General features: G+C 42.9%; 1 protein-coding gene across 2 annotated transcripts; it reads left to right on the top strand.

The window, feature by feature from the left end:
• On the top strand, positions 1–10,505 carry fam210b (family with sequence similarity 210 member B). Of its 2 annotated transcripts, none has more exons than XM_078283905.1 (3): positions 1–687; positions 7,138–7,337; positions 9,407–10,505. In XM_078283905.1, exons 1-3 carry the CDS (start codon positions 139–141, stop codon positions 9,621–9,623), a joined length of 966 nt encoding a protein of 321 aa, XP_078140031.1. In that variant the 5' UTR covers positions 1–138; the 3' UTR covers positions 9,624–10,505. The 2 variants fall into 2 exon arrangements, with proteins under 2 accessions (XP_078140031.1, XP_071760023.1); XM_071903922.2 differs by having other exon boundaries at positions 7,141–7,337.
• Positions 10,506–12,151: the final 1,646 nt, after the last annotated feature.

Below are 12,151 nucleotides of genomic sequence, written 5' to 3' on the forward strand. Positions count from 1 at the left end.
AGCAAGGGGACCAGAGGGAGACATGAGGGCGCAGGGCAGCCTGTCCACAGCTACTCACATTAGCCTTTATTAGTTATTCCAAACGATTTATTCGCTGTATTTTAATCTCTGTGGCCTGTCCAGCTCATTTCAAGGACAATGTTTTTGTGTCGCGGTGGAGCGAGGCTGTCTGCAGCGGCTTTGGACCAAGCTTTCAAAGCACCGGGCTTATTTCAAGTGCAAGTCAAAGCAAACAGACTAAAGGACGTTACAGTGACATTACGCAATGATTACACGTTTCAGTCTTACCGGGCTGTCTGTGTGTCCGCTGGCGGTGTCGATTCAACACTTTTGCACCAGGGGAAACGAAAGGACCCGAGGGACCAGCTCGCTGTCCAAAACTGGGACTCATCATCTCGTTTCATAATCACGGACTGGGGACACTTGGACCGGGTGGCCACTATTGCTTTGAATCTCTCCAAAAGTGTCAGCTCTCATGGCTTCAGGCAGCCACGTCTTCATGCAAACAGGCGCCGAAGCAGACGAGCGACAGAAGCGGCGGGCAGTGTTTTGTTTACGGGTGGCGGGGAGGCTTGCAGCCCGAGCGGCTCCACGACGACCACGCAAACCAGAGCTTCATCCACGGCTGCAGCCGCGCAGAAACGCGACACGGACACCGGGGACGCGAGCACTGACAACAACAAAGGGGTAAATGAAACTCTCCGTCTGAAGTATTTGTCTAACCCCGCGCGGCCACTTAATTTAACAGTGTTTAAACAGTCCAGTCTGGTCCGCTCTGTCCACAGAGGGCCCGTGTTCAACTGGTGGGATCACGCCGTCTGTTCCTCTGTGCCAGTGGCGCCAGGGTTGAATGAAAAACCATGAAATATGCAAGAGGTTGCTGCTCGCTGTCTGTCTGCCTGGGCCGTTTCACCCGCAGCCATGTAAGCAGGCAGGCTTGTTATACAACACGGCATGACGCACTGACGCGCACACGTGGGCTGTTCATTTGCATGGGTACAAATGCTATTCAAAATAGGCCATCCGTAATGTTAAATTTACCTGCTTTCAAAACCTGTTTGAAGCCGATCTAGTGGGAGTGTTATTTGGCTGTCATTCGCGCTGTGTTGATGCTGACTCACTGGTTCACAGGCAGCGTTTGGCTCTATTAGAGCTGGGCATGAAAAGCATCCTGCTCTGTTATTGAGAACAGATAGCGGTTCATCATTCAACAATAATAAGTATGAGTCACTTCTAAACCACACATCCTGAATTAAAAAAAAATTAAGATGTGTGCCTATTGCTAATGTAGTGTTATAAAAAGGTGAATGAACTATGACCTAAAATTGGCCTCATTACTATGAGGCATCATAGCCCCATTATAAAGTTAATGGGGCTATACAGTTAAAGTTACTAGCCTACTATATCCCAGGGCCGTAACCATAATACACATCGGGGCTGACATATCCGCCCCATTAATTAGGTACGACAAAATTGCCCCCTCTCCCCCAATATTATGGTTAATAATTGTTCTAATTGTAATTTATTTCGTTTTTTGCTATTCTACCGCGGCCAGCCATGGACCACTGTCCAAAATTATCATTATCATCCATACTAGTAAGTAATAATAATGTTACTTACCATCGAATTGAATAGGCTACGCATAAAAGTTGGGTGATGGGTTTGTGAAAATGTTCTGGGGGAGGACCCCCAGACCCTCCGGCATATTTGGTCCCCACAGTGTTGAATACATGGTTAAGGCCTTGCTCATCAGCTTTATGAAAATTATGAGGACTTACTATGAAATGATCAAGACTTCTGTCTATAAAGATAGGTAAAACCATGAATAGAGAGAGATTTATCGCCTCTAGTACTGGAACATGCAAAATGTAAAAAAGGGCCATTGTCAAAAAACAATACCAAGGCACACTTTTTGCAGTGAAAAATATGAAAAAGCCTTTTTTGTATTGGTTTACCACCAACGCGTTTCAGCTTACATGCCTTTATCAGGGTGCAAACTCTATTCTGCCAATTTAAAAAAAAAAAGTGTAAACTGAGTTCAAATGGGTTTACCCTCCATTACACCCCTGATCCACACATGACAAGAAACAGGATTACATTTTAATGAGCTTGGGTTCCAGGGTACGAGACTAAATTAGACAGTTGTGTCCCAGGATGCAGCGAGTTGCAATAGGACACCATTTTAGTCATTTTGTATGTCTGTTGTTTCAAGACAAGACACTTCGCTGTCACCATTTTGGCTGCTGCTTGAGGCTCTGTCTGACACTAGAGGGATCCAACCCTTTACCATTTCCACTCTGTGTGTGTGTGTGTGTGTGTGTGTGTGTGTATGCTTGTCTGGGTGTAAGTGTGTCTTTGTGTGTGTTTGCCACTGTGTCTTCATATGTGTGCATGTGTTTTCTTGCCTCTGAAAAGCTGTTATCAGACACAGCAGCCCCTCTGTTCCCCTCCTGTCCACTCTCCCTGGCACAACTCCCTTTGGCCACTCGCTCACATGACCCTCCCACGGCTGCTGCCTGTCTTTGCTTTTAGCTTGGCCTGGCCTGACTTGGCCCGATCCCCTCTGAAAAGCAAAGGCCTGCTCTCTCACCCACGCTAGCCTTTCTATTGTCCATTGTTGCTAGGCCAGTTGAATACGTCACCCAGCTATGGCTTCATCCTGGGGGCCCGGGCCAAATTTGAGACAAATTGCAACGACGAGAAAAGAAGAGCTTGTGTTTTTTTTTTTTTTTTCTTGTTGCCTTGTTCTTCCTTGTTTGTGCTCTGTTAATTTATTATCTGACATAGCTAGACAGAGTCTGAAGCGAGCAGAAAGTCAGTGCAGCACAAAAGCTGTTGTAGGATATGAATGGGAGATGTGTTAAATATCTCAGAACCAGAGTCGATATAAGCCAGTGATGGGCAATGGGCCACATCTCTCAGTCCTTAAATCTGTCTCCCACATCGTTCGTTTTTCACAAACATCCGTATCAGTGGTCACTGGAGATCTTGAAAGTGACTTTCTCCTTGCTTATTTTCACCGACTCTCAGCTGAATATCCTTTTGCCCATTTTTCCTGGATGGGCTTCGTATCACATCTAGAAATGTCACAAAGGCAAATACACCAATGGGACGCTTTAGTTTTTCAAAGCAGATATAACCATGAAGTTACGTGTCAGGGAAGTTGTTTGAGACCTTGAAGGCTGTGAACACAATTTCAGCCTATACTGTAGTTCTTCTGTTTTCAACATGCACCTGTTATAATCATGTATTACCAAACTTAAAGTCAGTGGAACATTTTGTAAATTGGGAACAATTATTAGTCATAAATATGCAATTATACATATTCAGTTACAATGCTTTACATTTTTTATTACAATGCTTTACTCTTTTGGTCCCAAATATAGCAAGTACTATATTACTGAAACAAATTTCCTAAAGGTTTGAGCACAAGTATCTGTTAGTAGTTTATGAAAGATAAATTAACTCAGATTTTTTTATACTAATTTGATACTAACTGTATGCATGTTATCTCTTCTATATCTCTATCTATTCTTCTGTATATTGAATTCTTAAAAAAAAAAAAAAAAAATCTGGTGTAATATGAGGAATAGCATGCGCACACACACGCATTTTCCGGCGCCCTGCCCGGTTTTTCACCTCATCGCTGTTAAAGTTGCCCTTTCCTGATACAGGCTACCTGAAGAGTAAATTGCCTGTTAGAGGTCACTATAGATAATATTCCTTCAAGTGTCGGCCTGCAGGGACAGTCTCGATATTTGTCTAAAAATAGATTCAGCATACTGGCCCCAGCTAGTATTCCCTGTTCTGTCTGTGAAGGATGGTGATTGGTCTTTGAAGGAGGGATTTGAATGACTTGGCTGCAAATGTCCTCCCATCACTTGACATGAAGCTGCTCCTTTTACTGCTTCCATTTCTGTTTAACAGACCCAATCATCAATGAAAGCTGAAAACCGGCAATAAAGCTGAAATTAAACAATTTGGTTGTAATTACTTTTCTCCCCAATATGCTTAATCATGGTTGAAACCTCTAATTAACCTGAAAGGATTCCATTAAAAGATTCTTTTGTTGTAATTGCTTTACCACAGCAGGGTCATTGGGCAGCAGGGCGGCCCGGTGATTAGAGAGAGCGGCCCGTGACCAAGGTGTCACATGTGCATTCCCTGCAGCAGCAATACGAAAAGTTGTTATTTACCGCAGTGTGGGCCAGACGTTGAACCTATCTGCTTCAGATGTGCCCCGGCTCACCCTCAGGTGACAGCACTTAAAACAACAGGATACTTAATTGATCCCTGCAGGGAAATTCACTTTTCACTCGGAGGTCGAAGTGCAGGTCAGCTACAGAACGGCGCCCCTGCAGCAGGTAGGGCTGAGTGTCAAAGAGGTTTTATGATGCATAAATCCTACATGTGACTCTATTTACACTCTGTATCACATGGCAATGTGCTGCCCCAAGTTCCTAAAATTGTTATAGAGACCAGGCATAAAAGTGACAGTTGAACCCGTTTGTGCTGCAGGGACACTGTCAGTCCCGGCCAGATATCCACTCACAGTTTGAAGAGGTTTGGTATCAGCTACACCAGTGTGCTGCTACCAAGGGTGGAGCTCATATCCTGGAAAAGTGAAGATTGTGACTCTACATTACAGTTTCACACAAAGTAAATACAGGGTGTCATGGCATTGACTGAAATCATGTTACAACTTTATTTTTTGCTGAATATTGCACTTCTTATAGGAGTAACATGTGGACACATCTAGCCCATTTCTGCATGTCTTTCAGCACGTCAAAATAATGTCTAAAAACTTACAGGTGGAGGGAGGAGCTGAAATGCAAATAGTGTTTGAACATGATGAAAGGTTTTCTGCGACGTTCAACCTGATTTGTAGGCTGCACAACACTAGAACAACACCAGAAAATCTTGTTTAGAAAGCTATCTGAAATTCCATTTCCTCTGATAAAAAAAATTATATGGTAGTCAATATAACATTTTGGGTTGTTTTTTTTCAAAATCAACTCTGCAGCCCTAATAATAAATGAATAATACTGCTGCTATGCTCTTGATCTACTTTGCACAGTTTGTACACTATATACCTGTTGTACAGGCTCTACAGCACTAAGAAGCATATTCATCCATGCAGAATGCAGTCCTGGACACATTAGCAAGAGGAAGGACAATGTTGATCTTTACATACTGCACTGTTTACATAAGTTTTCCTATCCTTCTTTCCTGCTGTTCTTACCGGCTGTGTGAGTCACATGGCTGCACCATCAATGTTCTATCTATGGCCGCTCTGTTGTCTGCTGTGGTATGGTGGTCTGTTGTTTTGTGTGTGTGTGTGTGTGTGTGTGTGTGTGTATGTTGTAGTATACCTAATCCATTTATTGGCAGCACACAGTGACCTGCCTGCTCCCTGCTACATGTCAGACGGCTGGATTGTGTCTGGCTCTTGTTCATCTTGGAGAGTGGCTTGTCTCGAGGTCACAAATACAGTGTAATGTGTGTGTTTGTGCGCTTATGAGAAGGTCTTTGTGTGTGTGTGTGTGTCTGTCTGTCTGTGTGAGAGTGACTGACTGACTTTGTTCATGAATGTGTGTGTGCTTGTGAAAGGACGAGTGTGTGTCAGTACTCTGTCAGTGAATTACCTAAATAGCACAACACCAGTCTATATTTAATCAGCTGACTCAGTGAGGACTGAATAGCCTTGGCTGGACTCTGAATAGAGGAAACACATAAAGGTCCAGGCTTTGTTTGACCTCCTTGGATGACCTCAAGGTTGAAAGGATTAGTTATTTTTGTCATTTGTTGAATTATTTATCTTTAATTTATAACATTACAGGAAGACGGACATCAATTATTGTTGCCTGTTCAGCTGACTTGTTGGCCGTCGGGTAAAACTCCCTGCAGGCTCTGTTATTGTACAGTTGAGTCTAAAACAAACTTACCTGCAGGCGCCCTGGTTTAGCTTTGGCAGCCTCGTCAGCATTTGAGCCACTAAAGAGTCTGTAAACTGGTCTACCAAAAGTCTGTTCTCCTGAACTTTGAGTTGACGGTTACAGAGATGGAGAACAGCTGCATAAAGACCCGTCATCCTCATACACACCGCTTCACTGGAACACATTACTGTTTCTTTTCCAACCAATGTCTACCTACTTTTCCACAAACTAGACCTGTAATGTAAAGTGACATAGAACTGTACATTTACCAACTTATTATAAATTAAATAAATTAATCAAAGTCAAATAAGTCAACAAATACCACAAATAACTAATTCCTCTCATTTTCTATATATAATTATATGAATAATGACTTGGGTTACCAAATCGACCGTCGATCGTCTCTTATTTTTCCATTAAATAGTTTATAGTTTTGCAGTTCTTTCCAGGAAACTCTTTTAGAAATTTACAGTATCTTATCAACTCCACCAAACTGACCACTTCCATTAAAATAAATAACTAAACTAAACTAAATAACTTCTATGTAATTTCCTTGTTCTTCAAAAGAAATTTACCAAGTACTTATCAACCCTACCATTTAACTCTTCCTCTATTTTCCCTGTAATTAGTACATAATGTCGTGGTTCTTCTCAGGAAATGTCCTCAGAAAATAACAGCTCCTCTCTTGAAAGTCATTAGGAAATTGCAGACCCCGGAAAACAAAAGTGTTACCAAATTCATACCAAAGTCATTTTTCTTAGTTTCACTGCTTGCGTCATTACTGCTCTTTCCTCTTTATAGGGCAGTGTATCCCAATGCAGTGACAGGCTGTGACTAAGACAATAGATATATTAGTCAACTCTGATGAGCTTTTGAACTTTATGTTTCGAAATTCATGCAGGAAAATGGTCAAGAACACTGACATCAGTTACTTTCTCCATACTGATGTGAAAAATGTCATGATTTTGTATGCTGAGGAGAAACTGTCTCCATTCTCTCTCTCTCTCTCTCTCTCTCTCTCTCTCTCTCTCTCTCTCTCTCTCTCTCTCTCTCTCTCTCTCTCTCTCTCTCTCTCTCTCTCTCTCTCTCTCTCTCTCTCTGTCTCCCTCTACTCCCTGTAGGGCCAGAGATTGAATTCATCCTCCCTTTTCACTTCATCCTACTTATTCCCTCCTCTCATTTTCTCTCTCTCTCCGTCCAGCAGGAGCAGAATTTAAAGGAGCCCTCTGCCACCTCCTCGTCTTCTGCGGAGGCCCCAGGGGAGACGGAGCCGGAGGAAGGCAAACCCAACAAGACCCAGCAGCTCAAGAAGGTCTTCAAGGAGTACGGCGCGGTGGGAGTCTCCTTTCATGTCGGGATCTCCCTCATGTCCCTGGGAATGTTCTACCTCCTTGTCTCTAGGTAAAACAATGTCAGAAGACTATGGCCTGTACTAGGGTGGGGTTAGTGAGTCACACAGTACCAATCTGGTTACACACCTGGGTTAAGTACATTTCAAGTATTTGTTTAAAAAGGTGATTAGTGGTTGATTAAATTGCCTTACAAGTGCAAGATTACCAGTTCCTGAGGATTTGGCACACCTCAAAGAGTTAAATATGGTAGGTAGAGTATTGAAAGCATGATAATGTTGGAAAACAATTTGTACACCTTAAAAGCTACCCTAAAACATGTCAATGCTGTTAAACAACAGCTATTGGCCATGTTCTGTACCTTAAATTTCTGGGCCCATTTTGTTTTTTGGCGGTGTATTTTTCTTATTGCCGCAAAACTGTCCAACGCAGCTACAGTGGAGTTTCAGCTGACTAAAGCATCAACTGTAAACATAAAGTTTTGGTGTCAGTCCTTCAGAATCAAAAAGCAAGGGCTTCTTTCTAGACTCACCATTTTGCACTGACATTCAGCAATCATACAAGGAGAAATCCATCGTAGAAGAGGCAGAGAGACCACTTTCTCCACCAGCAGCAGCCTCAATAGACCAGAATGCAATGCAGACACAAGACATTGCGTTTTGAGTAGGGGGTGTGACTATTTCGCGCTCACTATGCTATCGCTATTGCTGTCGCTCTCTCCACCTGCACGTATAACCGACAGCTGAATGCAACAAGTTCAGGAATGTTCTCGAAAGGCATTCTGGGAAATGTAGGAAATAACTAACTGAAGTAGAAGTAGACGAGGCAAGTTGAGGGGAAAGTGGATACAACAACAAAAAGGTAAATTACAACGCACTCAACACATTACAGAATAACCCCTGGAATGGAACTGAACATCACAAATTGATGATATCTAACAGTGTAAGAGTATCCGAGGGTGGATCTTTCCTTTTTAAATCTAAAGGTGTGTACTGGAAATTACTCTGACCTATGGGCTGCTTTTATTCGCTCCAAGGCATGCCAAATGTCTGCTGCAAAATTGCAGCAAATGGAAGCTGTAATATAGATAGGCTTCTGAACATTTCCATTCACTGAGCCACATTATACTGCACCTGTTCCTCAAGATGTTGAAATGCTACCACTCTCCGAATCAGACACGGCTACTATCATTCTGAATACTTGAATAAAACATGAGGAGTTCTGTGGCTCATGGGTCCACTTTTTAGACTTCTAACGTTCAGGTAAAACAGATAAGCTGAATGCACCTGCAGCAGTTAAAATCTTTTACACCATATTCAAATATTGTTCCTTGCTTTTTATAACCTTGTACTGGAGAGGACAAAACAATAGCAAGGTAAACCAGAACAGTTTTGGCAGGGAAGTACGACACATCCTTGATTCTGACATTCAGGTAACAAGTGTATCAGTCCACCCAGTTTCCAGCCCCTTGTCTGCCTGTCTGGCTGCGTGCCAGGGGCATGAATACCAGAGGGACCAGGCAGAGATTATCTGACAGCTTGGAGATTTCCTCATATAGCTGTTAATGACCCTTGGACTGCAGGCTGCCTCTGTAGCTCGCAACCATTGGGCATTATCACTGTGCAGCCGCAGAGCCCAGGCATGTGGCCTGGCATCGCAGTGCTGGGTAAACAGTTGTCCACGCACAGATGGATCCCTATATTTAGCTGATGAAAGTTTGGCCAGCACAGCAGAGCTGCTAATGTGTGTGAGATTGATTGAGATGTAGCTCTAAGCCTTGTGTTGACACATTCTTTACATATTTAGTTTCCTGAATAACGAGGTGAAAATGCCATAACTGAACCAAGTCTGTTCCATGAAGTCAATAATCCACCTAGCTTGTTAAACACTTTTGACTTGCACAAGTCAATGTGTTTGATTTACGCAATTCAACATGCGGTGTTTCTTACGCTGATCTTCATGGTTCACATCAGTCTAAAAACTTACAACATTGTAAATGGAGCCATTATGAAACATTCCTTTTTGAACAATGCTCCCTCTGGTGGACATGAATGTGAATTGCATCTTATTTTCCCCCAATTAATAAATTCTAACCCATTTCTGTGTCATTCGTCTCCCCAGTGGGATCGATATGGCAGCGGTGCTGTGCAAACTGGGCTTCAGCGAGGCGGTCGTTCAGTCTAAGATGGCGGCGGGAACCAGCACGTTTGTCTTGGCCTACGCCGTTCACAAGCTCTTCGCTCCGGTTCGCATCAGCATCACTCTGGTGTCCGTGCCTCTCATCGTTCGCTACTTCAGAAAGACTGGCCTCTTCAAACCACCCACAACTGCACCCTGAGGGCCCCCTGTGGGCCCCTCTGCCTCACTAAGCTACAAACACCTTGACCATTGACAGTCCTACCTAAAATGCCTGTATATATCCATACTCGTTTGCCTTCAGCTAAAGTCGCCTTTCATCACTTTCTAAACACCAGTGTGTGTATGCATTCCAAAAAAAAAAACAAAAAAAAAAAAAAACCAAGCAAAGGCCCAAAGTGGTCAAATAATATTTATTTACAATCAGAAGTATGATCAGGGATTCAGAGTTTTAGTCCTAAGCTCTTTCAGTAGGTGGAGCTGCTTTGTTGCTGATGGTGTGATCAGCCCTACTGTCTGTTTATGCTGTGAAGGTTTCCCATGGGGGATGTGTGGAAAAAGCTGATTTCTCCTCCACCGTTCCCTATTAGCTGACTTGGCCATGTTCTGGCGTTATGTGAATCAGCAGAATAATTCAGGTTCTCTCTCTCTCTCCCCTACCTCTCTCCTCCCTCTACCCTTTTCTCTCTCTTTACTTTGCTCAGACTCTCTTTCTCTCTTCCCCTGCCTCTTTATTTCCTGCTTTTGTCTTTTCTCCCTCTGTTCTCTCTTCTCAATAGCTCTCTGTCTTCTGTTTTCTTCCCCTTTTATCCCTGCCTTGCTTGCCCTCCCTTTCTTTTCTTTCTTCTCTCCCTCTTGTTCTCCTCTCTATCCCCTCTTCCACATGCCAATGCCCAAGCAATCATTGCTAACGCATTGTTATTTGAATGAAGTTGATTTTAGTTCATTGCATTGGATAAAGACTACATGTTGGTGACTATAGTGTCCTCTGTACAACATTGTGGTCATACTTGGTTTGAAGTATTTTTTTTTTTCAATTGTATGGAGTTGTATTTAACTATTAAAAAGGAGATTCAGTCTTTTATACTTGTTGTATTCTTGTGATAACATACTATCATCACTACCATCACACAGTTAAAGTAAATTAGATTATGTTTGATCACCCAGTTTCAAATTTAACCCATTTTAATCCTGGAAGAAACACATTTAAAATATCAAGTGTCCCCTGCAGTCCACACATTTTATAGCCTGGCCTCTTCTGCTTTGGTGCAGGAACAACAAATGTCCATCTAGGGACAGACATTTGCAAATTAGCTTAGGCTATAAATGTTTTGATATGTGACAGACTATTTTTTTCTAAAAAAAATTTCTATGTCTGTGTATCTGTCCCTACTCAAACAAACATTGAAATGAAATGAAGTCTAAGAAGATACTGAGACAAAAAACAACAGAATGGTTTTATTTTTTCAGGATTGCAAGTTTTTTGACACATCAATTTATAATAAATATCATTGTTTCCCTTCTTTTCAACCCATACTTGCTGTCTTGGGAGAGGACTAGGTGAAGTGAGGAAAGGCTTTTTGAAAAGCAACCCTCCATATAAAGCACTTCCCCTCTCTTCCCACACTGGGGAGCTCCTGAACCACAAATACTGTGCCGCCCATTCTCCTTCTCTTTGGTTCGACCATATCATAGAGTTCTCTTCATGTCTCCGAAGAATGAATATCTTTGGATCCTTGTGTCTTCAATATACATACCAGCGTGACATCGCGAGAAGCAGTATTACTCCCTTATTGTACTTCCCATAATCCATATAGCAAACTGATCACCAAATAACTTCCCTGGCGTTGTTCATTATGAGAGATCAGCGGCTGATGCGGCTACAAAACTACAAAACATTGACAAAATCAGTATGCAAGTTTAATGTGACAAACTACTCAAAACACCAGAAATCATATTGAATTCTTTATCATAGACATCTGGTAATTGGATAATCCCGTTACTTGAAATACCAGAAAAAAACTCATATATTCACCAGAAAAAATTGTATTTGATAAAGGATTAGATACAGCTCTTTTAAGATGGTGCACCATTATACAGTATATTACTGTAGTAACGTGTTTCCATCACACAGCCTGTTGTACTCTTCATAACGATTCATTATTCTAGTCCTTATTTTATCACAGCGGTAGGTCTGGTGCCATTCTCTCTCTCTCTGCTTCTCCCTATGTCTCTCTCTCTCCCTCTCCTCCCTCTCCCCTCGCTTGAAGGCTGTGATGGGCCAGCCAGCACAGCAAGCAGCCTCAGCTGGCATGGCGTCCCTGAAGATCCGCACTATACCGAAGGGGAGCCGCCTTGAACAAGACCCGATCCCGCGTGTTTCTTGGCGGGGGTAAATAATTCAGGAGAGTTGTATACGGAGAACTAACGGTATACGGTGGTCTCTGCCAGTTATCAGCCCCAGTTTTCAGGAATAGGCATCACTGTGACACAAACTCATACAAACCCATCTCTCTCTATCTCTCTCTCTCGGACACACACACGCGCGCACACACAGACACGCGGAGAGGAAGAAGGAGAAGCCTGGGCCTCATTAGCCATGATGAGGACAGGGAGCTGCCATCGCCTCTCCATCCCCTGCATGTCCCCCATGGCTAGGAACAAATTGGTGACAGCGCTCCCAGCCACTCTGTCGGGCTACCTGCGATGCACTGGGCTCTGTCAGGCTCT

This window comes from Centroberyx gerrardi, chromosome 5 (assembly GCF_048128805.1).
Source record: "Centroberyx gerrardi isolate f3 chromosome 5, fCenGer3.hap1.cur.20231027, whole genome shotgun sequence".
Classification (NCBI taxonomy): domain Eukaryota; kingdom Metazoa; phylum Chordata; class Actinopteri; order Beryciformes; family Berycidae; genus Centroberyx; species Centroberyx gerrardi.